This window comes from Onychomys torridus, chromosome 1 (genome assembly GCF_903995425.1).
Source record: "Onychomys torridus chromosome 1, mOncTor1.1, whole genome shotgun sequence".
Taxonomy (NCBI): domain Eukaryota; kingdom Metazoa; phylum Chordata; class Mammalia; order Rodentia; family Cricetidae; genus Onychomys; species Onychomys torridus.
This window is the reverse complement of record NC_050443.1, coordinates 83,317,466-83,343,891: the sequence shown is the minus strand read 5'-3', so window position 1 is coordinate 83,343,891 and position 26,426 is coordinate 83,317,466. Positions and strand designations below refer to the sequence as shown.

Here is a 26,426-nt window from a genome sequence, read left to right as displayed (position 1 = left end):
TTTACATAATTATTAACAATTCAGAAGGATAATTACATTGCAACATTGTGTGACATCAATTGTGTCCATAGCAAGAACAACAGAGGAGGCTCATGACCTCATCAAGATGTGAAGTTTGGGGTAGGGGTGTAGCTCAGGGATGGAGCACTAGCCTAAAATCCACAAGGATATTCAATCCCTAGAAGTGCAAAGACCAAACTAAAACAGTATCAGCAAAAGCTCGTGATTCCAGCTGTGCAGAGGCTGAGGGAGGAGGAGCTCAGAGGTCAGGCTGAGGTGCTCACTGAGACCATTTCTCAAAAGAAAAGGAGAGGTAGGAAGAAAAACGAGAATGTTAACTATAATTCAAGTTATAGTGACATATCTATTTAACTGTCACACCTTATGTCACTTTTTAGTGGATCTGAGATTATAAGGAACAAATGAATAGGAGTTGCTTTATTGAAGGAGGTGTGTCATTGGGAGTAGGATTTGAAGGTTCAATAGAAGTGCCCATTATTGATACTCTCCACCCTCTGCTTCGTATTTGTGTCTCCAGCTGTGACCTCTCACCTCCTGATTCAGCTTTGTATTCCTCAGTATTATCAAGAGCAGTGGTTTTTCAACCTTCCTAATGCTGTGACCTTTTAATACAGTTCCTCATGTTGTGGTGACCCCCAAACCATAAAATTACTTTTGTTGCTAATTCATAAGAGTAGTTTTGCTACTATTATGACTCCTAATGGAAATATTTTGGAGTTAGACTGATTGCCAAAGGGTCCACGACCCTTGGGTTGAGAACCAATGCTTTTAAAGCAATAGAACTCATAGAGTGATTCTATACATGAGGGGTGGGGGGCTGTCTACCAATGGAAGGTACAAAAATCCAGTAGTTGTTCAGTGCAAGAGACTGGATGTGGGGGTGGGGGGCGGCAGCAGCGGGGGGGCCGCTTGCCTTTAATCCCACCACTTGGAGGCAGAGGCAGGTGGATCTTTGTGAGTTCCAGGCCAACCTGGGCTACAGAGTGAGTTCCAGGAAAGATGCAAAGCTACACAGAGAAACTGTCTCAAAAAACAAAACAACAACAACAAAAAAACAAAAACAACAACAAAAAAATCTTAGGGGGCTGGAGAGATGGCTCAGAGGTTAAGAACACTGGCTGTTCTGGGCAGCTAGAGAGCCCTCTGCAGCTTCCTACTATAGTGATATTTTATTTGTATTGAAATGTGATTTTATTTATATGTTAATAAAGTTGCCTTGAGGTCAGAGCAAACCAGAGCAGAAACTGGGCGGTAGTGGTGCACGCCTTTAATCTCAGCACTTGGGAGGCAGAGCTAGGTAGATCTCTGTGTGTTCAAGGACAAAGCCAGCATGGCAGACACATACCTTTAATCTCAATACTAACCATAGAAGACCTGGAGGTGTGTACAAACAGGCAGTGACGAGGAGGTCATGTGGCTGGGTTTACAACCAATGAGAAAACAGAACAGAAAATCTATAAAAAAGGTAGGACACACAGAGGTAGCTCTGGGGTGGAGAGGAAGAACAGCAGAAGCAGTGAAGGGTAAGGTTTTCTGCTCTTGCTCTGACCTCGTGGTTTTTAACTCTGCAATCTGTTCTGTGTTTCTTATTTAACAAGCCGGTTACATCTACATCCTAGTTTAACTGCTGTGAGTGTGGGCAAGTGTTTCTGCATGGCTCTGCACAGGAATCCTCCCCATCCTGTCCCTGCTGACTGGGAAATCCTGATTGTGTGACAGCTGCCCTGAACTGCAGCTTCCTTTCTGTTCTCATCCTGGTAGTAGCCAAGTCCACCTTCAGAGGAACACTGCAGTTCTGTCCCTCACCTGGGATTTCCTTCCTCTTGGGCCACACCTGCTACACAAAAGAAAACAAAACCTAGAGCTCAGGTGCAGGAGGAGCCCATGGAAAGGCTTTCTTTCATCAGGGGCAGCTTTCCTGAGGGTCGGGATCTTAGGAGTGATTGTGACATGAGCCTGAACAAGTGACATAAGTTCCTTTAGCACTGAAAAATATCCCAACCTCCTCCTGGAGGCAGCGCTGACTCAAGGCTACTGACACCCTCTGGTGGTTGAACCGCACACACCGATGTGGTGGCATCCCATTGGTTGGCAGCTCTATAGTTTCTCTTTCTCAGTTCCAGCCCTCAAAGTCTTCACTTTCATTTCTCTCCTTGTTCACCAGAGATCAGAGTTAGAGACTGAATCCTCGGGACGTTTCCTCTGGCCTCCATTTGCTCCTGTCCACGGATTCAGGATCTCTTGGTTGGTGTCTGAAGGTGTGAGAACAATTTACAGGGCAGACTTTGGAGGAATTGAAAAGAAAACACCCTTCGCTTTGGTGAGTTTAATTTGAAATTGAGAAGAGGCGGGGAAAGAGGAACTGCTGGCTTCTGGCCCAGTGCTCAGTTGGGTTGGGGAGGCTGATGGAGGAGAGGCTTTGAGAAAGACAGGTTTCAAGAGCCAGAGAGGTCCAGGTATTTCTCCAGATGGAGTTCACTCTCTTCTTTCCTCACGTTTAATTTTGGGCTGTACCAAAACCTCTTGTTACATCGATGAGAGAGAGGAGGGATTCTCTAAGGAAGAGGCATTGAGATCATGATGGGAAAACGTTGAGAGGACTAGCCAAACTACTGGAAACCCACGAACTGTCAACCAGTAGCTGTAGAGCCTCCGTGGGACTGGACTAGGCCCTCTGGATACTGGAGACAGTTGTTTACCTTGATCTGTTTGGGGGTCCACAGGCAGGGTGATCCAGATACTGGTGCATGAGCTGGCTTTTTGGAGTCCAGTGTCTAAGGTGTGACACTTTGTGCAGCTTTGGTGAAGGTGAAGGGGGAGGGGCTTAGACCTACCTCAACTGAAAGTACCAGGCTCTGCTGACTCCCCCTGGGAGACCATATCTTGGAGGAGGTGGGAATGGGAGGTGGGTTAGAGGGGAATGCTGGGGGGGGGGGGGCAGGAAGAGAGAGGAGGAGGGAATCTGTGGTTGGAATGTAAAATGAATAGAAAATTTCTTATTAAGAAATAAACAGGGCTGGAGAAATGGCTAAGAGGTTAAGAGCACTGGCAGCTCTTCCTGAGGACCCAGGTTCAATTCCCAGCACCCACATGGCAGCTCACAACTGTCTGTAACTCCAGTTCCAGGGCATCTGACATGCTCACACCAATGCACATAAAATAAAGTTAAATAGCCGGGCAGTGGTGGTGCACTTGGGAGGCAGAGGCAGGTGGATCTTTGTGAGTTCGAGGCCAGCCTAGTCTACAGAGCGAGATCCAGGACAGGCTCCAAAGTTACAGAGAAACCCTGTCTTGAAAAACTAAGAGAAAAGTTTAAAAAATTATTTAAATAAAAAAGAAACAAATAAATAAAATAGAAAAAAGAATTCCCTGTTGCAAGACAGACACTGCTGTCATTCTGTGTCTTCCCCCCTCCCCCCATGAAGGACTGAAGCCAGAATGGTGTTTGAAAACAGAGTTTAAGTTTTCTCCGTGTAATGGTGAATTGCCCATGATTCTATGGGTTCATTCCCTTTGCTGCTGTCTCTGTGATTAGAAGTCCCAATCTTACTGCAGCCTCTTACACATTTACTTGTCCTATGAAACAGCCTCAGGTCTGTAGAGAACTGATTTGTTACTTAAGTCATTACACTTGCCTGCCTTTCCCTTGGTCCATGTCTGCCATGCCCAGAAGAAATTCAGTCCAACTTTGTAACAGTAATTCCAGCTACAAAGGAAGCTGATGCAGGAAGCTCCGAGTCCAAGACCAGCTGGGGACCTAATAAGACCAAGTCTGAAGAAGAAAAGAAAAATATCAAGAAGGTGCAGTTTATTGGGGTTGGGGGGCACTTTCAAGTTTGCACTAGTCCCGGGATTCAATCCAAAAGAAAGGGACAGAGAAGGAGGTGACAGGGGAAGGAGGAGAGTGTGAGAACACAGGGCAGAGCACTCTTTCTGGAAGTGACAGCTTTTCTCTTTCTTTGGGACAGGATACCCTTAGATAGCCCAGGCTAACCTCATGTAACTGGCCTGTGTCACCCTCCCCAGACACTGAGATTACAGGTGAACATTGCAGCCCCGGGACTTGTGTCCCTTTCAAGGAACAGCTCAAGCTCCTGTCTGCTGTTAGGAAGATCTTGAGAGCCAGGAAAGGACAGGCAGCAGGGAATTCCAGCTTCACCCAAGCTAATGTAGATGCCAGAGCACACAGGCCAGGCTTCTGTGTCCAGATTGACTTTGAGGACTGTCATGAGCCCATCCTCTTTCCCTGTGCTCTCTCCTGCTCTTAATCAGTTGTGGACACCTCTCTTCTGAACTTAGGCATGACTTTCTTTACCGCCATATGTTATGAGATATTAAAATGCACATATTTGGGTTCTCCAGTATTAAATTTGCCACATGGAGGTAGTACTCATTAAGTTGCTCTGCATAAGCCTGGGACAATTTATTTGCCCAGCCTATTTGTAAAAGGACTGTTTCTCATATGACATTGTACTTTGAAGTTTCATAAACCTTAAAGAAACACGTTAACTTGTTAAAGAGTTCAAATCCAGGAGGAAAAGACCAAAGACTCAACCTAAATTATAATTAAATGAGTTTATTTATTTATTTATTTTGTTGTTGTTGCTGAGGACCGAACTCAGGGCCTTGTGCTTGCTAGGCAAGTGCTACTACCATTGAGCTAAATCCCCAACCCCTAAATCAGTTTATTGATTAGTGCTAGTAGGCCAAGAACAGCCTTAAAGATAAATCAAAGGCTTGTTACACAGTAGAGTATGGTGATATTTTATTTGTGCTTTAATGTGATATTTTTCTTTTTTTTTTTTTTCTTTTCTTTTCTTTTTTTTTTGAGCTGAGGATCAAACCCAGGGCCTTGTGCTTGCTAGGCAAGTGCTCTACCACTGAGCTAATTTCCCAACCCCTGAAATGTGATTTTTTTTTATTTTTTTTATTTTTGGTTTTTCGAGACAGGGTTTCTCTGTAGCTTAGGAGCCTGTCCTGGACTAGCTCTGTAGACCAGGCTGGCCTCAAACTCACAGACATCCGCCTGTCTCTGCCTCCCAAGTGCTGGGATTATAGGTGTGTGCCACCACTGCCGGCTGTGATTTTATTTGTATGTTAACAAATAAAGTTGCCTGGGGGTCAGAACTAATAACAAGTCTTTTAGCAGAAGTCTGGCAGTGGTAGCACACACCCTTAATCTGATCACATGGCTGGCAGAGTCTGTGTGTTCAAGGACATAGCCAGCTTGGTGACACATGCCTTTTCTTTCTTTTCTTTTCTTTTTTTTTTTTTTTTTTTTTTTTGGAGCTGAGGATCGAACCCAGAGCCTTGAACTTGCTAAGCAAGAACTCTACCACTGAGCTAAATCCCCAACTCTGACACATGCCTTTAATCCAAGGACCAACCATAGACAGGCAGTAACGAAAAAGTCATGAGGTTGGGTTTAGAACCAATGAGAAGGCAGAACAGAAAGTCAATAAAAATACAGACACACAGGAAGTAGGTCTTTTTCTGAGGGGAAGTACAGCAGCGTCTGGTAAGCTAAAGGCTATCTGCTAGTGCTCTGACCTCTTGGGCTTTTAACTCTTTATTTGGGTCTGTGTTTCTTATTTTATAAGACTGTTTAGAATTGCATCTACAGAAGAGGCTGAAGGAGAGGTTTTTATGGTGGGCAGCACAATTATCTCATTTGTATGGGAAGAGTAGCTGAGTGAGAAACAGCATGCACTGCCTTCAGTTGTGAAGCGCTCTCTCCCTGCTACACAGCAGTAAGTGGGTTCACAAAAGCCAAGGAAAGAGTTCATTGTCTCATAGCCCTTTTACAATTACGGGAAGTGTAGCAAGAGTGAGAATTGCCAGGAGCTTGTCTTTGAGGAATTTAGAATGGGTGTCTAGCGCAAAATGGAGTTTTTCTAAACCATCACAGACTCCCATCACAAAAGAAACAAGCTGTCTGCAGCCAGATTGTTTGAATTGACCAAACCTAGTTATCGTTCCTTGGTGACTCTTTAAAATATGATTTCTTTGGCCGAAATTGGGGCATTTGAGGGAGGATATGGAAACCTAGTGAATGGAGACTGCCTAAAATACATTAAGGCGATCTACTGAGGTCTCCTACTAATGGGGGTATGGAGTCTCAACAGGCAATGTCTTGCTACCAAAGAAGGCTTCCACTGGTAGGACTGGGGTATATTCAGTGGAGATCTTGGCAACAGGGTCACATGGAAATCTCCAAACAACCCTGGCTGTTGCTAAGAGAAAGGGTTGCCCTCTAAAAACTGACAGTGGAATCTCATTGCTGGGACAACACCCACAGAATTCATTGAACATGAAGAAGTTGACTGGTGCCTACATGGAGCCTTCACCCCTATATTCTAGTCTCTGGTACAGGAGATACTCTGCAGACTATCAAATGCAATGTAAACACCAACCAAGTCACAATGCCTTGACCTACAGTCTGTCCTGCCTGCAAAATGTGCTGGGGCAATGATGGTACAGAACTTGTGGCAGTAGCCAGCCAGGGTCTGATTTGACTTGAGGCCCACTTCACCGGAAGGAACCAATACCTGACACTGCCCGGGTGACCAAGAACCAGAGACTGGGTAGCCCAGAAATCTAGGGTAAAAACCAAACATTACTGGTCTAAAAAGAAAAAGGAAAACACAAAAACAAGCAAACAAAATTTCATTGGTTTGAGTTGTGTGTTAGTGGATCTGCCTGTGTGTATGCACATCTGAAAGGATGGGTGGAGTGGTCAGAGCTGCTGCATTCCCTGAAGCTGGAGTTACAGGCAGATGTGAGCTGCTTCATGTGGGTTCCAGGAACTGAGCTAGGATCTTCTGCAGGAGCAATAAGCACTCTTAACCACTGAGCCCATTCTCCAGCCCTAGCTAGTATGGCACTTTATTGATTATTTATTTTGACTTAATGTTATTTTATGTGTATTGGTGTCTTATCTGGATAGAGGTCTGTGTAACACTTTAATGCCTGATGCTCATAGATGCCAGAAGAGGGTATCAGATACCCTGGAAATGGATTTAGAGACAGTTGTGACTCACCTTGTGGGCGCTGAGAACTGAACCAATTCATCTGGAATTGAAAACCAGTGCTCTAAACCCATGAACCAACTGTTTAGCCCATAGTATAGACATTTTAACAATATTCAAATCCATGACCTCAGGTATCATTATATATAATTGTACCAATTCAATTTCTTTCAATATTTTTATAGTTTTTGTGGGTAGATCATTCATTTTGCAGTAATCAATTTTCCTAATCATTCATTTATTCTTGGTTTTAATGACTTCATTAATATAATTGTTCTTTTGTCTTCCTGCTTGCATATTTCTGCACCACGTACTTGGAGGTCCCACAGAGGCAGAAGGGCAGGACAGACGCACTGGAACTGGAGTTCCAAGTGGCTGTCAGCAGCCATGTGAGTGCTAGGACTGGAGCATGGGGTCTGAGAACAGATGACATTCTTTCCTGAGCCATTCCTCCATCCCTTTCTTGTGTTTCAAATGTAACACTGCTTTTCTACAGAGCCACAGTAGCCTTGAACTTGCCATCCTCTGGCATCAGCCTCCCAAGAAACTGATTTTTAGAAGTCTACATCACCAGGCACTGCTTCCTAATTAATTACATTTTCTGGTTTCTCACTATTTGTGAATTTTCTTTATTTTTTTTTATTTTTATTTATTTATTTATTATTTATTTGTTTTTAGTTTTTTCGGGACAAGGTTTCTCTGTGTAGCTTTGCGCCTTTCCTGGAACTCATTTGGTAGCGCAGGCTGGCCTCGAACTCACAAAGATCCGCCTGGCTCTGCCTCCCAAGTGCTGGGATTAAAAAGGCGTGTGCCACCACTGTCCGGCCTCTTTTTTAATTAATTTATTTTTACTTTATTTGTATTGGTGCATTACCTGCATGTATGTCTAAGTGAGGGTGTCAGATCTTGGAGTTACAGACAGTTGTGAGCTGCCATGTGGGTGCTGGGAATCAAACCCAGGTCCTCTGGAAGAGCAGTCAGTGCTCTTAAAGGCTGAGCCATCTGTCCAGCCCTATTTGTGACTTTTCTATACTGGCTGTTAAATCTTGCATCTTTACTGAGCTTATTGGCTTTTATTTTACCTGTAAAACAATTTTTGTTTGCATACCTTTATTTATTTATTTGTTTGTTTATATTTAATGTCTTATGTTGCTGGTACTTCCCCTGTCCCTGCTGTGTTTAATAGAAATGACAACAATCAGTATCCGCCTGGCTCTGCCTCCCAAGTGCTGGGATTAAAGGCGTGTGCCGCCACCACCGCCTGGCAAGTATCCTTGTTTTATGCATGATTTGTTTTGGTGTTATATTTTCTTTCTTTCTTTCTTTCTTTTTTTTTGTTTTGTTTTTCAAGACAGGGTTCCTCTGTGTAGCTTTGGATCTCACTCTGTAGCCCAGGCTGGCCTCTAACTCACAGAGATCTGCCTGGCTCTGCCTCCCAAGTGCTGGGATTAAAGGCGTGTGCCGCCACCGCCCGGTTATTTTCTTTCTTTACTTTTTATTAAGAAATTTTTATTCGTTTTCCATAACAACCACATATTTCCCTCTCTTCCCTCATCCCACGCCACAGCATTCTCCCCTAACCCACCTCCCATTCCCTCCTCTGAAAAGGTAAGACCTCCAATGGGAAGTCATCAGATCCTGATACCTTCAATTGAGGCAGGACCAATCTCTCCCCCTGCATCAAGGCTGTGCAAGATGTCCCACCATAAGTAGTGGGCTCTAAAAAGCCAGCTCATGCACCAGGAAAGGATCCTGCTCCTGTTCCCAGGGGGCCCCTTAAGCAAATCAAGCTACATAACTGTCTCCCTTATGCAGAGGGTTTAGTCCAGTCCTATGGAGGCTCCACAGCTGTTGGTCTAAAGTTCATGAGTTGCCACTCTCTTGGTTTGGTTGTCTCTGTAGGTTTCCCCATCTAGACCTTGATGCCCCTTGCTCATAGAATCCCTCTTCTCTCTCTTCAACTGGACTCCTGGAGCTTGGCCTGGTGCTTGGCTGTGGATCTGTGCATCTGCTTCCATCAGTTACTAGATGGAGGTTCTATGATTATTCTTGATTTTAAAGAAAAATCTTACAATTGCCCTGTATTTGCTATAATCTTATCAGTGGACTTTTCATATATGGCTTCAAAATAAGGAAACATCTAAACTTAGAAATTTTTAGGATTTTTATTCCCAACATAATGATGCTTATTGTCAAATACTTTTCAAGCGAAGAATGAGACACGTTCTTATCTTTTTGCTGCTAGTTGTCCATTGTTTTGCATGCTGAACTAATATTACATGTTATCAGGGGAAAATATCTTAGGTTGCTTGAAGTGTAATTGTTGATGTAGTTTTGAGCTCATTATCATGCTGGCATTCTTTTTTCTTTTTTCTTTTTGATTTTTTGAGATAGTGTTTCTCTGTGTAGCTTTGCGCCTTTCCTGGATCTGGCTCTGTAGACCAGTCTGGCCTCGAACTCACAGAGATCCACCTGCCTCTGCCTCCTGAGTGCTGGGATTAAAGGCATTTGCCACTACTGCCCGGATTTGCTTGCATCCCATCAATGTCTTTGTCCAATTTCTAACCAAGATAAATTCTCAACACTTAAAGACACACAATTCCTCAGAACCCACAGTGGTTGGAGGCATAATTCCACACACCTCTTGTTCTGCCTACAGTTCTGTTCTGGCTGTCACCTCTTTTTTCTTTGGTGAACTCTATGGGGTAGAGCAGGGAACTCTCTGAAAGAAGGTTCTAAAGGAATGGTTTCCATTCCCTTTCAGTGTATTGGAGAAAAATGAGCCTTGTAAGTGGCCATCTCTCTACATCTAGTGCAGGGCTTCACTTAACCATGTGCACAAACACATACGTTGTCATTTACTAAGTGGCAATAAGAAAAATTATTGCCTATGTGAATCAGGAGATGGGATTGTGTACACTCCAGGTCAGCACCAGGCTTTCTGGTAAGAGATTGGTAAGGAGAGGGTCAGAGAGGGTCACACTGATTGGTGCAGATAAAGGAGAAAGTACAGTGGCAGAGATAAGAGTAGCTTAATGCTTTTAACATGAAAATGTGGTTTTGTCCTGGGAAAGAAAGGGATGGATAGAATGTAGGTTATACAAGGCTTTTGGAAGGAAACACGTTCTTTCTGCTCTTCAGTAAAAGGAAATAACCTTGCATCTAAAATATTCACTTGGGATGAAATAAGTGTAGAGGCCTTGAAAGTATGACAAAATGCTCCTTTTGCCATGTTGCTAAGCTTCTGTCCCTATTTATTACCTGTGTTCTTTTCCCTTATCATCGAGGTCACTGATTGATGTCTGCACAGTGTCCATGTTGATTTTCCCTTTCTTACTTGTCCCCCTTTTCATCATCCCAATCACACAGGTACCTGAGCAGAAGTGTCAGCAGTCAGGACAGACAGACAGAGGATCACAGCAACAATGGCCTCATCAGTCGTGTTGATGATGGAGGAGGAGGTGACCTGTCCCATCTGCCTGGAGCTCCTGAAGGAACCTGTGAGTGCCAATTGTGACCACAGCTTCTGCCGAGCCTGCATCACACTGAACTATGAGTCCAGCAAAGGCAAAGAAGGGGAGGGCATCTGCCCTGTGTGCCGAGTGAGTTATCAGTTTGGGACTCTGAGGCCTAATCGACATGTGGCCAACATAGTGGAAAGGCTCAAGGGGTTCAAGTCCAACCTAAAGAAGCAGCAGAGTGTGAATGTCTGTGCACAACATGGAGAGAAACTCCAGCTCTTCTGTGAGAAGGACATGGTGGCCATCTGCTGGCTTTGTGAGCGATCTCAGGAGCACCGTGGTCACCAAACAGCTCTCATTGAAGAGGTGGACCATGAGTACAAGGTAAGAAGCGGGAGGTTGTGGGACACAGAGCAAGAGACAGTAACAGACAAGAAATCTCCACTTGATGTGACAGGTCAATAACCGTGACATCATAGACTCACGCCTTGATATATCATTCCATCCATTCCTACCTTTAGAGTCCTAAAAACACATGATGATTTATTCCGCTTAACAGTATGAGAATCTGCCTAGACTACAAATACTAGGATAACTTAAAAATGTCTTGGAACTGTCCGTATAAAGTTGCAGTGACCAAGAAAAGCCAAGTGCAGAACTCCTAATTTATGCCATATTCATGTTCTTTCAAGGTTTATATCAGATTCATTCATACTACCTATGCTGCTAACTGCAGAAATATGAAGTAGAAATTCAGCTGAAAATGGCAAAAGCTATTATCTGGAAAAGTTAAGAACTCTTCCAGATGGGGTTGGGGATTTAGCTCAGTGGTAGAGTGCTTGCCTAGCAAGCACAAGGCCCTGGGTTCAATCCTCAGCTCCACATAAAAAAAAAAAAAAAAAAAGAATTCTTCCAGAGGTTAAAGCCAAAACTCAAGGAGTCTTGGTTGTTGGTTAAATCAGCGCTGCTTGTGGTGGAGGAGCGTGCTGGCGGAAGAATCATGAGCCACGGTTACCTTTCTAGAGCTTTATTGGGAGAGAGGGGGAGAGAGAGAGACAGAGACAGAGAGACAGAGATACTGTGTGGAGGGAAGAGAGAAGGAGGAAGGGAAGGGCACGGAGGGCCCGCCCACTTTTTAGGCTGGCCCGAGTCCCAGGATGATGACATAATTAAGGACAAAACCCTTACATTGGTGATACTGGCTTTTTAATATATTAGCTGTTTCCTGCAATAAATTTCTTGTGTGCTGTTGTAGCTTTCCCATTTGATTTTTTCCCCAAGAACTTCTAACAGTGTGGTTGATCATTCATTAGGCACAATTTTCCCCTATACAATTGGGGTATTTGGATAACATTCCCAGACTTTTGTTCACTCTTTTTAGCATTAGACTCAGAAGCCTGCCTTTCTGTAATTATCTCCATTAGCAAGCATCTGGCAAGGGCCATCTCTGGATATAAGAGTAGCTGACATATTTCTCAAACATCCACGGACAGACTGAAGATAGATAAACATTCAGACCATGTGTTAGTCTACTAAAATCAGATAAATATCTATGCTGAGGCAACTGCCAAGGCCATGCAGATGTTAGGTACAAAGCTTTGTTCCTTGTGCAAATTAAGCTTAACCCTCCTTTCTCCCATAGCCCTACTGGTTTCCCTAGTTCTGAAAACTTTAGCAATTAACTCAGAACAAAAGGGCTTTTATATACCAGATGCATCACTCTGTGAGGCAGGCTACCTAGGTACTGAGTATGAGTACACTTTCCCCACCTTGCCCAAAAACATTGCAGCCCACATAAGCTAAGACAGATTCGGCTCACAAGAAAAAAATTCTTTTTTTTAATTTTTGCTCATGGCTCAGTGACATATAGACTCTTAACATTATTTTTTTTTCCCTTGGTTTTTGTGAGACAGGGTTTCTCTATGTAGCTTTGCGCCTTTTCCTGGAACTCACTTGGTAGCCCAGGCTGGCCTCGAACTCACTGAGATCCGCCTGCCTCTGCCTCCTGAGTGTTGGGATTACAGGCGTGTGCCACCACAGCCGGGCTGACTCTTAACATTTTAACTAACCACTTCTAAGAATATAGTTTGAGTACATAAATTCCCCTCTTTACATCGCTTAACCGATTTCAGCCTTTAGTTGACCCCACCCTCTTTAATCACTCCCCTTTTGGCTTGTAAATGAAGCTGACCATCACTGCTCTTTGGGAGGATCTTATCAGCTCTCTTTCTGACCCCAAAAGAGTACAAACCTTGTGACTTTGTTTTGGCCAGAGAATTGCTGATTGTGTGGGTATATAACTGGAAACCTCAGAGACTTGGGGGAGAGCCAAGATGGAGAGAAGGAAGATAGAGCTGAGAGAGTACAGCAGAACAATGTAGAGAGAATCAGGCAAGAAAGGAGCTAAGTATGAGAACAGAAAATGAATCTATGTAGAGAGGGAACTGACTCAGAAGAATAAAGTTCATGGATTAAAATTTTGTGTATGCAGATTCATTCGACATTCCTCAGATTAATTCCCACCACTGGTAGCAGTTCTTCCAGAACTTTGGGAAAAGACTATAAGGAGCTTGACCTCAGTAGTCTTTGTTAATATGTACAACCCAGTCTAGTTATATCAACAGAGGGGTTAGTAAGTAAATGACAGACAGCAGTGAAGAGAACGTGCATGTGGCAGTTGAACATCTGGGAAGAGGGAAAAGAATTCCATAATGAGATACACAGACACAAGTTCTATGTTGGATCTTTGTTTTCTGTAGTTTGTTTTGAGCCCACATACAAACTCAAAGAAACTGTTGCAGCATGCACAGTGCCTACAAGGGTCTGCACCACATGGGATCCTAGAGCTGGAAGGAGAAGCAGACACATGCCCCCACCCCTAACCCAGAAGCAATATGCAATTGATAGTTACTTATAAATGAAAAATTGCTTTTCTCCTAGGGAGTCTTACTGGAGAAAAAATTCATTTACATGTGAGGACAGGTCACATGCCAGCAGTAGATGGATGACCAACACAGAATGAATTAAATCGGTTTTTTTTTTTTTCCTGCTTTACCAGTCCTTTACATTTATATTAAGGCTTAGGATTTTAATGAGATTCCTGTGCGTTGGAAACCTGTGTGTCTCTGCATCTGTATGCATTCCTTGTGCTTTTTCCTTCAGCTCTTTCTCTGAGTTCTTTATTTTGTCATATTCCAATGTGCTTGTTTTTTTATTACTCTGATTGTGTTTTCTTCTATTATGTTACTATTCTTTAGATGCCTGTTTGTATTCTAACAGGGACAGAAATGGTGTGGATCTGTATGGAAAGAGAAGTGGAGGAGAGTTGGGAGAATTTGGGTCAGGGGAATGTGTAATCACAATATATTGTATGAAAAAAATATCTTCAGTGGAAGAAAGAAATATTAACTACAAAAAAAATACAATTAAAAAAGAAAAGACTGGAGAGATGGCTCAGTGATTAAGAGCACTGGCTTTCTTTCAGAAGCCCGAGGTTCAATTTCCAGCATGTACATGGTACCTCACATCTGTTTGTAACCCCAGTTCGAGGAGATCCTATACCTTCGCACAGATATACAGACAAAACACCAATGCACATGAAATTTATAAAAAAAAAAAAAAAAAGAGGAAGTAAAAGACAAAAGAATGTGCATGTGGACGGTGTGGTGGTATATGACTCAGTCCCAGAACTCTAGGAGCTGAGGCAAGTGGATCTCTGAGTTTCAGGGTATATTGGTTTACATGAGAATTCCAGGCCAGACAGGCTACATAGGAAGACCCAGTTTTTAAAAAATGCAGGTATAAAATAGGACATTACAAGGGCATGTGATGTAGATATATATTTATAGGAAACATTAGAAAAACTAACACAATTATCCCAGTTTTCTGATGCCAGAATCAAAGTTAAGGTTTGTGCTTGGGGTGATTGAATAAGGGAGATTTCTGTGTCTTAGTCCTTATACAGGTTGTGTGTATAAACACAAGATTGATTGAGCTGGAGACTGAAGAAGACTTCTATACTTTATGTACATAAATCTTAGCACAACTTTTATAAAAGGAAACAGTCTGAGGGTTCCTGTCTTTCCAGAAAGGTTTCTTGGTATTTGGTTAGAAAGAACTATCCTACTAAGCACACAGCTTGACTCTGCTACAATTCCTCTCCCACAGGGGAAGCTCCAGGCAGCTCTGCAGATGCAGATGGAAAATGAGAAAAGATTTGATGAATGGGAAGATGATCTTCAAAAGGAGAGAACTTTCTGGAAGGCAAGTGGGGACCCTAAATCCTAACGGAGTTAGGCTGATGCCAGGGAGGGACCTGGGCAAGAAGCTCCCTGGCTCTTCATTCTCTGATATTTGAGAAGGACAAGAGGTCTTTTGTTTGTTTGTTTGTTTTTTGGTTTTTAAGACAGGGTTTCTCTGTGTAACAGTCTTTCTTGATTGTCCTGGAATTTCTTTGTAGGCCAGGCTGGCCTCCAAATCACTGAGATCTTCCTGCCTTTGCCTCCCAAGAGCTAGGTTTAAAGGTGTGCACCAAAACTGCCTGACAGGACAAGAGGCCTTGATTAGTCCTCTCTACCTATTGCCTTGGAGCTTGGGCTGCACACTGAGTGCATCACAACTGAGCCTGGCTGTGTGGGGAGCTGACACCATGGAGGGGGTCTGGTGAGAGTGGGCACTGAGTCCTGGATCTCACTCCTGTGGTGCTTTCTGTAGCTATGACTGTTGGGGAAGATGCTTGAGAACAGTCACAGTTTTATTCTCAGGCTTTAGCTTCTCATGGATTCAGAGGTAGAATGAGGTGATTTACAGGCAGGAACAGGAGTCTAGGGTAGCTGTGTAAAAACTGGGCCACACCAAAGCATCCCACTTTGGCTCAGAAGGCCTTGGTAAAGGTGACCTAACATCTTTGTTTTGGAATGTCATCAACAGACACTGAGAGGAGACACATGCTTCCCTAAGACTCCCTTCCCTTCCCAAGCTCAATTCCCTGTGAGAACTCCCCATCAGAACTGTGTCTTTCTGTCTTCCAGTCCCATTAGCATAGTCTCAATTCCTCTCCGTTTTCTTATCCCTGAAGAACCAAATACAGAGTGATGTAGAAAAAGTTCAGATGGAGTTTAAAGGACTTCGGGAATTCCTAGACTCCAAGGAGAAGAATGAGCTGCAGAAACTGAAGCAGGAGGAGCAAGACATTATGAACAGCCTGGCAGAATCTGAAAGTGAGCTGGTGAAGCAGAGGGAGTCAGTGAGAGACCTGATCTCAGATGTGGAGCATCACTTGCAGTGCTCAACCATGGAAATGCTGCAGGTAAGTCTGCAGGAGGTCCCAGCATCTGAGAGTCAGGAGACCTGGAAGCCATTTCCCTCCCTCTGAGCTGCTGTGACCTTCCTGGTGGGGACAGTAGGGCTCTCTGGGCCCTCCCTGCACTCTGTCCTGAACCAGTTTCAGAGCCTGGGGAATCATGGCATGCATGGATAGCAAGGGGAAATTGCATGTTCCTCCTCTCCAGTGTTTGGAGATCTACATTTGTTGGTTTATGTTATATAAGACAAAGCCATGTGTAGCCTAGCATCTACTGCCTGTGATCCCAGGACTTGAGAGTTTCTCATACACAGAGACAAAAACATGAGAAGCACAGAACAATGAAAATGAAATATAAGCTTCCAACCTAGAGCCAGGTGTGCTGGCTCACTCCTTCAATCGCAGCAGTTGGAATGGAGAATCAAATGAGGCTACATGGGTTATATAGGGTCTATATTGTGAGTTCTAGGTCAGCAGGGTTACATAGTAAAATCCACAACAGGTGATTTGGGAGATAGTAAGAGACTTCAGAATATGTAGCCTTAAATGGAATGTATATACTACTCCACCTCTAATTTAAAGGCCCAGAGATCATTACAGAAGAAGGGCAGAAGGAGTGTAGGAGCTAGACATGGTGAACGTCTACAAAGAAAACAGTGTCTTCTGGACATACCTTAGCAGCAACACATAGCAACAATCTGTGATTGGTTGTGATACCAAACCCAAGACCTTTGCAAGCCGAAACCATACCAAATTCTTTCTACTTTGGAAACTGGACTTTCTAAGGAAGTTCACCACACTACACCCAAAGAGCTCCTGGCTATTGTTAGCTGCTGGGACAAAGTGGGGGGGGGTCACTTTTCTCAAAGAATGTAATTTTAGGTAAATCTACCAATATCCATTGCAACCCAAACATGCAAGAATACTTGCACAGCATTAGGTCCCAAGCCCAGGACAAATGGCTAATCAAGGTGCCTACTTAACATATCAAAGTGGACCTGGTAGGTTAGGTCTTGAAATGTGTTCCTTATAAAAGAGTAAAATTAATATTGTAAATCTGGAAAGGGATATTTATTTTTGTGATCAAATTTCAAAGATGGACAAAGAGATTTAAAAAAAAAAAAACCTCTGTGCTGGGCAGTGGTGGTGCATGCCCTTAATCCCTGCACTCAGAAGGCAGAGGCAGGCAGATCTCTGTGAGTTCAAGGCCAGCCTGGTCTACAGACTAAGTTCCAGGACAAGCTCCAAGGCTACACAGAGAAACTCTGTCTGAACAAAAAAAAAAAAAAAAAAAACCAAAAGAAAGAAAAAGCCCACTATCCATCTTCAGTTTCCCTAAGTGAGTTCAATATTTAAGTTGAGAGTCAAGGATATATGCATGTGAGCAGTGCAGGTCAAGGTGTGGTCCTGTCCATCATTCTCCTACCATTATCTGGGTGACATTCTCATACTTTAAGGTGGACTCACAAGTAATTAAAAGTGCTTGAAATCTTTTTAGGAGATCACTAGCCCCATGGCTAGAGCTGCTTTCCTTCCCTCAGTGTGATTTTCCTGGAGAAATTCCATTTCTTTCCGGTCAGTGGTTCAACAGTTTGTCAATTGACAGACACACAGATGCACTTCTTCCCCTGCCAGGACAGTTATAGAGAGAGAAGGAAAAGAGACAGAGACATGGTTAGTTGGTTTTAAGTATCAGACAATTTAAGCTTCTGGTCCTTGTGGCTTCTTCATTACTAATATATTAAATTGTGTTTAAATGACTGAAATAATTTAGCATTCAGCTTCTCATAATGTTGGTTGCAAGTACAGTAATGGATAGCTTACATGCAGCATGAAAAGAGTTATTTGTTTATATGTTTAGCTATAAACACAGCAAAACCTACAAAAGCTTTCAAAACATTGTTTATTTGTCTTCTGTCTCCAAATCCTTATAGTATGAGTCAGAAAATAGTCCATTAGTTTACATGTAATCAAGTAAAGAGTCATGCATCATAATTGTATCAGGTCATGGAGAAGTGTGGTGATTGATTCTGTTTTGACTTTGTCTCTACAGCCAGTGAGAGTGTGAGCAGGATTTGCAAGAACATGCAGAACATGCAGAACATGTAATTCACTGTGTTTTTTCCCTTCTCCCCAGGGTGTGAATTCTGTCCTTAAAAGGTATGTCTGACTGATAGAGAAAAATAGTCCTATTGGGTGGTAAAAGTGATTTAATATCCAACTAGAATAAAGATCTCATGGGTTTGGGGGAATTTAAACATAGTATTCTGAACTTCTGGTAAAAAGGAGGAAGGGGAAGTGGGGAAAGACAGGATCTGACTGTTGTGAACAGTTGAGAACAGATTTGATTATCTTTTAGGGACTGGATAATGGGGAGTTACAGAGTCAGGCTTAGCAGTGGGATGAGACACAAGGAGCTAAGGTGCTTTCAGACTCCTTGTGGTTCTGTCATTCTGTTCATACTGTGTGCGTGTGTCTGGCTCTGGATCTCATTAACAAGTACTTGATTCCTCATTTCATCCTAGGTAGGGCATGTCTTCTCTGTCTGCAATGTTCACAGACTTGTATATTAGGAAAAATTGCTGTGTATTTGTGTGTTTCTCATGAGGACAGAAGAGATCCAGAGTTCCTTTGTGGTTATAAGTAGATTTTCCAAAAAGAGTTTCTGAGCACAATATTTGGCACAGGTGAGACATCTGCTGCATGTGGACCACATACTTTAGAAGACCTTGGAAAGTAGTACCCTTTTCTGTAAAGTGTCACACCCAGGCTGTCAGCATCAGGCTGGTTCTGAACATAATGAGCTCATGGAATCATTAATTTAATGGTCCAAATTTGTCATTCTATCAATGAACTTGAATCAGAAGAATCACAATTGTGGCCGAGAGTGTCCACTTTATAGCAAGGTTTGAAATCTTAGCTGTCTCCTGTGGCTTTCCCTCATTCTATACCTAAGAGGAGCTTCTGCACTCAGACTTTAGACCACGTCCTTGAAAACACACATACTCACATCATTTTTACTCCTTTCTTTCTCTTTTCTTTCTTTTTGTTTTTGTTTGTTTGTGCCCTGTGTAGCCCTAGCTGTCTTGGATCTCACCCTATAGACCAGGCTGGCCTTGATTTCAGTGGTCCTTCTGACTCTGGCTCCTATGTTCAGGGATTAAAGGCATGTGACACCATGCGTGGCCTACACATTATTTTTTAGAAACCTTAATTTGGGTTGTTCTAAAGTTCACTAATTCATCATTTCTTAAGAGTTCTGGGGAGGAGAATTGGGAGTGAGTTGTTTGACTGTACAAGTGAGGAGCCCTGCTCCTGAGAAGTAAGGCTTTCCCAACATCACACACACATGAGTGTTTCTCTCATGTCTCCAGAGTTAGTAGTCAGCCCTCAGAGTTAGTAGTCAGCCCTCTCTCCCCTTTCAGAATTCTCAGGAGAGTTCCGGGACATCTATGGTTAGAATGATAGGGAGTCAGTAGTGGTCAAAGGTCACACTGTCTGAGATGTGGAGGTCAATCTTTTGTCCCTAGGAGTCAGACCTTAAGATTGCAACAGCCCGAAATGATCCCAAGAAAACAAAGAAGGCTCTTCCAAGCTCCAGATCTGAATGGCATGCTGCAAGTGTTTCAAGGTAAGAACAGCTACATTCTGTGGTTAACTGTCAAATTCTAGGTGTGCTGGGGCTACACTCTCTGTGATGTTTCTCAACTTAGGTAGGGGGACTCAGAAGAATAGATCATGTATTCCAGTGATGTTATTATATTTAATGGAAAATCGTCATTCATCCATGTTATATCATAATTTCTAAACCTTCCCCTAATCTGGAGAGGAGATTGGCTTTAATGTTTTGATTCCTTTGCCTCCATTTAATGAATTTTCATCCTTTCAGGCCTCATGGATGCTCAACGCTACTGGGGTAAGGAGAAATCACACCGTCAGCCACTCTCTCCTTACTGTATTTCAGAGTTTATTTCTCTGCTAACCCTCATGTGTCATGTTACATACTTCTCCCCATGTACTTCTCCCAATCTGCCTCTTCTCGACTATAAACCAGGCTCCTCCGACTTCCCTCTCACCGTCTCCTTAGGTTCTGCTCCTTCTATCACTAATAAGGCTATGTTTTGCCTTTCTTGTGACTCTTGTGTGTCTCTTTTTTCTGCAGTTCACGTGACCCTGGATCTAGTCCGCAATGAAAACATTGTTGTTAGTGAGGATAAACGACAAATACGACATCGAAATGATTCTAGAAGAAATTTGCAAATTTCTGAGACCTATGGTTTGGGTGTCGTCGGATACCCAGCTTTCCACTCAGGGAAACATTACTGGGAAGTGGATGTGTCTAGAAATGATGCCTGGCTCCTGGGATTAAATGATGGCAAATGTGCTCAACCCCAACTTTGTGCAATGAATAAAAATGGCATCAATGTCCCTTATAATCCTGATGTAAAACATTTATATTCTCATTCTTTATTTTCCTTTAGCCATCAAGACTCCTATGGTTTTAGTTATAAACGACAAGATTATCAGCCTATAAAGACAGTTCAAGATGATTCTGGTGTGAAACAGCATGTAAATTATCAGCCTAAATATGGCTACTGGGTTATAGGGATGAAGAGTGGGTCTGTCTATAATGCCTTTGAAGAGTGCTCTGTCACCCACAATGCCAGTGTCTTGGTCCTCTCTCTGACTGATCGTCCTAGTCGTGTTGGAGTTTTCCTGGACAGAGAAGCTGGCACTCTCTCATTTTATGATGTTTCCAACCATGGAGCTCTCATCTATAGATTCTATGAACCTTCCTTTCCCAATGCAGTTTATCCATACTTTAATCCTATGTCATGTTCAGAGCCAATGACAGTATGTGGGCCGCCCTCCTAAACCTCACCCATACCCGCACAGTGCCCATGTCTGATGTGTCTCATATGCCTGAGCTCCCTGGATCATCATAACTGTTTCTGCCTTTGCTCTTTCCTTTAATAAACTTCCGTTCTCAATACAAACCAGCGTGGATTCTGTTTTTTTTGGGGGGGGGGGCGGGGTTTCGAGACAGGGTTTCTCTGTAGCTTTGGAGCCTGTCCTGGACTAGCTCTGTAGACCAGGCTGGCCTTGAACTCACAGACATCCACCTGCCTCTGCCTCCCAAGTGTTGGGATTACAGGCGTGGGCCACCACTGCCCGGCCCTGGGTGCTATTCTTGCCACTTCACACAACAGTGTAACCCTGAGTAACATCCTCAGAAGCCTATGCTTTATGGGGTTTTTATTTTTGTTTTGATTTTTTTGTTTAGTTTGGTTGGCTTTTATTTTTTACAATTTTACTATACACAGTACACACATCCTGTAGGTCAGTGTAAGAAAATAAATTTGAAATCTGTTGCAAGGCTCTGAGGGTAAAAACATTCCCCTCCAAGCCCAGTGGCCCAAGTTCAATCCCTTACACAACCTGGGAGAAGCAGGCAGCCAATCCTCCAGATTATCATCCTCTGTCTACACACACATGCTGCAGTACACAAAGGCCTAGACACAATAATGGGAAATGAGTTATGTAATTTTTAAAAACACAAAGGTCAATGCATATAAAGCACCCTCTGCACACTCAGAAGATGATGATTCTGTTCATTACTGGGGAGATGTCCTTAATCAGGTGTTCCATATAAAAGTGGGCAGCTGGGAGAAACTAAGATTCGACTTTCAGATGATGTCTTGCTCTTAGATCCTGGAATCTGTAGTCAAGTCTGTTCTAATATGTTCTAGGTATATATGTTTTTTTTTTTGTTTTGTTTTGTTTTGTTTTTAACTACTTTTTAGAGAATAATTTTAGTGATGCTGAGTATGTTTCTTGTTAAGTATGTTCAATCCTGTGATTTTTCCCTTTTACACTGAATGATAGTGATGACAAGGATATCAGTAAACTTACCTTATGTTGTATGGTGAAATGTACACAATAGGATGCTTCCAGGAACTTATGATACGTGAGTGGTATCCACCATGGTGTCTGTTTTGTCATCTTCTCCCTGTGACTGTAACAAAGGATTGTTGAAGTTGAGTCCAGAACCTGGCATGATGGTGTTCATGCAATCCCAGCACTCAGGAGGCTGAGACAGGAAGGCTGCTGTGCATCTGAGGCCAGGATAGTGACAGAGGAAGACCCTGCTCTGTTTTGTTTTGCATTTAAAGAGGAATGTTCTAGGTTTGGGATGAGGGAGTTGGTTCAAGGGGACACTGTGAGGGATTACTGGACAATAAGCAGTGTATTTGAAGTCAGATTGTCACAAATATGAGAAACAGAGAGGAAACAGCATAGTGGATGTTTCCTGGAGAGTTCAGGCCCCAGTACCAGAGAACCTGAATTAGGGATGTCTGGAGAGCATCAGGGTCTCTATGGCAGAAGAACAGGACTCGTAGGATTGCAGGGGGTGGGGGAAAGGTAAGTTCACACACAGCAGGAGCCTGCAGCCAGGTTCTCAGATTTCCAGACATGTGACTCAGGACACAGTACCCTTTCATGAAAACTCACTTAGGCTTATATGGCACCTGCAAGACAGCTACTGGGGATTCATTTCCAATAGAGCTCCCACCCTCTACCCTCAACCACTCCAGTCCAGGGGCTTCCCTTCCCTTGCCCCAGCTCTCTTTTCTGCATGATCCTGACACGTTAGCAATGGGCTCTCTTGGTCCCCTTGCCCTCTCTTCTCTCTCTCCCTCTTCCTGTCTTGCTCCCCCCAACACTGCCTCTTTCTCCTCTCATGGCCCAGTTCAGTCTGCTGGCCATGCTCAGCCCACTCTTTCCTCCCAGCTCTGAATTCTCCCAGATGCCTGTGGCTGTACTTTCTCTCATATCTGCAACAAAATCCGTCTCAACTATACCTTAGAGCAGTTGCGTCCTCATTCATTTTCATTCCGTGAGGACCATGTTTAGTTTTAAGAAGGAGAATAACTGGATTATAAAGCCACAGATTTTTTTTTTAACAAATTATAAATCCATTTGTATGTTTTGTTTGTTTGTTTGTTTGGTTTTGTTTTTTGTTTTTTTTGTTTTGTTTTGTTTTTTTTGAGACAAGGTTTCTCTGTGTAGCTTTGTGCCTTTCCTGGAACTCACTTTGGAGACCAGGCTGGCCTCGAACTCACAGAGATATACCTGGCTCTGCCTCCCGAGTGCTGGGATTAAAAGTGTGCGCCACCGCCGCCCGGCCATTTGTACATTTACTAAAATATAAGTACTTAACTTCCAGTCATGTGTTCACCTGGTCACCTTCAGCCTTTCCACTGAATTGGAAGTGTAAACCAGAAGAAGAAAATCTCTGTGCACAGAAGAAGGGTAGAACTGAGTCTGCAGAGAATTTCAATCTGACCTAGATGCTTGTCTGTGTATTTTATCATTTAATTTCTGCCTTTCCTGAAGGAGTCCAGAACCAGTGGGGATCAGGTACAAATAGGAGGTGTGAAGTAGGTGAGGGAAGGGGACTGACATGATCTGAGGGTGAATCAGGATGTGTCCCCATTCACAGAAAATAGGTTCCATCTTATATACTCTGTGATTGCATTAAAGTTTAACCATAAGCAATAGTGAAAGCATACTTAATGATTCTAAAATGAAGCCAGGCAGTGGTGGCACACACCTTTAATCCCAGCACTTAGGAGGCAGAGCCAGGCAGATCTCTGTGAGTTCGAGGCCAGCCTGGGCTACCAAGTGAGTTCCAGGAAAAGGCGCAAAGCTACACAGAGATACCCTGTCTCAAAAAAACAAAAACAAACAAACAAACAAACAAACAAACAAAAAGATTCTAAAAAGAAATGGTCATCAATGTCATTACAGCATTTTTATTGGAGCAAAAGGCAATAAATGTATTGAGAATCTAAGTGCCTACTGTCCTCTGAGGTTCAGTAACCCCTCCAGTGTAGTGGATATCTGTTCTATCCAATGACTTTGAAGTACAGTCCCTAGAGATGTAGCAGGTAACCGCTCTACCCACCTATGACCTTGAAGTACCTGCTCCTGGGGCATGGCCTTGGGGCTACCCTTAATACCTGGGACACACATTCCCCCCTCTTCTCTGCCTCCTGGTCTCAGGTGGTGGGGATTGACTCAGGTGGCAGAACAATGTTAGACTGTACCTCAGCCTTCCAGGACCCTGCGACAATTCTTGTGTTCTATTTAGTGCATTTTCTTTCCTAATAAATTCCTTTTACCCTTTAAACAGCCCCTGGTATATTTCTTGCTCTACTCCAGGTGTCTCTTACACTTTCTCTCGTACAAGCTCATCCTTTGTGGTTGGAGGGGTCAGATATTGAGTCCTGAGAAACAAACCCTAAGAGTGATTTTTATTCCTCAAGGGGAATGATTTAGTGTTTGTACCATGTAGCAGAACAAGCACTGAGCTGTTTCCTAATTGCATTCCTTTGTGTCACAGTCTTATAATATGGGCCTTTCTCCTCATAAGCTCCCAAATGGGAATGTCCTGAAGTCTTACTCTTTTTTCATTATACCATACCGACTCCTTCAGTGTATGCTCCTGTATGAGGCAGAGCGGGATCAAGCCAAGCTAACTTCTTTTTTTTTTTTTTTTTAATAATTTATTTATTTTGTATGTATTGGTGTTTTGCCTACATGTATGTCTTTTTGAGGGTATCAGAATTTGGAGTTACAGATAATTGTGAACTGCCATGTGGGTGCTATGTTTGAACCCAGGTCCTCTGGAAGAGCAGTTGGGACTCTTAACTGCTTAGCCATCTTTCCAGCCCCAGTCTAACTTCTTAACAGAATCTGCTCACTGTGGGGCAGAGGAGATCTTGCCCTCCATCCAGTAAGCCACTAATTGTGGGCACTATTCTCTACTTGTTAACTGAATTCTTGGCCTTAATGGCCTGAGGCTCTGGATCTGGGCCCATTGCTTCTCTCAATTTTGGATTTTTGTTTGTTTGTTTGTTTGTTTGTTTGTTTTTAATCCCTGGGACCAGGTATGCCAAGTTAGTAAATCTTTAATTTCTCTATTCTTGGTGTAATTCAGTAAGGAAAACAATGAGGAACCCTGTGTGGGTTATGAGCAGAGTTATCATGGTATATAGTTCCTCGGTGGCAGGGGATTTTTCCAAAGATCTATTTAAAGAGACTTAAAAAAATAAAAAAATAAAAAAGCCAGGTGGTGGTGGCGCACGCCTTTAATCCCAGCAGTTGGGAGACCGAGCCAGGGGATCTCTGTGAGTTTGAGGCCAGCCTGGGCTATCAGGTGAGTTCCAGGAAAGGTGCTTGCAGCTACAGAGAAACCCTGTCTTGAAACAACAAAAAATAAAAATTAAGAGAGAAATAACGAGGCAGGGAGATGCCAAAGTGAAGCAAAGGGAGTCACACATACAGCGTGGAAGAAAGAAAATGGCTTTGAAATTCAAACACGCCAAACGAAGCGAAGGCCTGGACAGCAAGGTGTGGGTTGATTTTACTAAGTTGGCTGCAGATCCTTCTGTTGTGAATCTTGGACAAGGCCTTCCAGATATATCCCCTCCTCCATACGTAAAGGAAGAATTATCAAAGGCTGCATTAACTGATAACCTGAATCAGTATATGAGGGCCTTTGGTCATCCAGCACTTGTGAAAGCTCTGTCCTGCTTATATGAAAAAATTTATCACAATCCAATTGATCCAAATGAAGAGACCCTTGTGATGGTGGGAGGATATGGGTCTCTCTTCAACGCCATTCAAGGACTGGTTGACCCAGGAGATGAAGTGGTCATAATGGTGCCTTTTTATGACTGTTACGAGCCCATGGCCGGAGCAAGAGCTGTGTTCATTCTCCTGAGATCTAAACCTGCTGATGGGCGGAAGTAGTCTAGTTCTGACTGTACATTCAATCCTCAAGAACTGGAAAGTAAATTTAGTTCTAAAACTAAAGCCATTATATTAAATACTCCACATAACCCCATTGGCAAGGTGTATACCAGAGAGGAGCTGCAAGTCATTCCTGACCTTTGCATTAAGCATGACACCCTGTGCATCAGCGATGAGGTTTATGAATGGCTTGTCTATACTGGACATAAGCATATAAAAATAGCCACTTTTCCGGGTATGTGGGAGAGAACAATCACAATAGGCAGTGCAGGCAAGACTTTCAGTGTGACCAGCTGGAAGCTTGGCTGGAGCATTGGTCCTAAACACCTGATAAAACATTTACAGACTGTTCAACAAAACACTTTGTACACTGTGCAACTCCTTTACAGGCAGCCTTGGCCCAGGCTTTTTGGATTGATATCAAGCACCTGGATGACCCAGAGTGTTACTTCAATTCTCTGCCAAAGGAATTAGAAGTAAAAAGAGATCGGATGGTGCGTTTACTTAACAGCGTTGGCCTGAAACCCATCATCCCTGATGGGGGTTACTTCATCATCACTGATGTGTCTTCCTTAGGTGCTGACCTCTCTGACATGAAGAGCGATGAGCCTTATGACTATAAGTTTGTGAAGTGGATGACGAAAAAGAAGAAACTATCATCCATTCCCATTTCAGCGTTCTGTGACTTGGAGTCTAAACCACAGTTTGAGAAGCTGGTGCGGTTTTGCTTCATTAAAAAAAGACAGCACACTGGATGCTGCTGAAGAAATCATCAAGGCATGGAACTGCCAGTAG

At 43.2% G+C, this 26,426-nt stretch overlaps 1 protein-coding gene and 1 pseudogene across 3 annotated transcripts; both read left to right on the top strand.

Annotated features, from left to right (window-relative positions):
• The first annotated feature begins 2,193 nt into the window (after positions 1–2,193).
• Positions 2,194–20,793, top strand: LOC118586879 (tripartite motif-containing protein 30A-like). Of its 3 annotated transcripts, none has more exons than XM_036192293.1 (8): positions 2,194–2,341; positions 10,419–10,894; positions 14,678–14,773; positions 15,588–15,818; positions 17,950–17,972; positions 19,343–19,443; positions 19,702–19,728; positions 19,975–20,793. In XM_036192293.1, the coding sequence occupies exons 2-8, from the start codon at positions 10,475–10,477 to the stop codon at positions 20,685–20,687; spliced, it is 1,611 nt and encodes a 536-aa protein (XP_036048186.1). In that variant the 5' UTR covers positions 2,194–2,341; positions 10,419–10,474; the 3' UTR covers positions 20,688–20,793. The 3 variants fall into 3 exon arrangements, with proteins under 3 accessions (XP_036048186.1, XP_036048205.1, XP_036048196.1); XM_036192303.1 differs by lacking the exon at positions 2,194–2,341 and adding an exon at positions 5,519–5,539; XM_036192312.1 differs by lacking the exon at positions 19,702–19,728.
• A 4,382-nt stretch (positions 20,794–25,175) lies between these two features.
• LOC118576848 lies at positions 25,176–26,426 on the top strand (annotated as a pseudogene).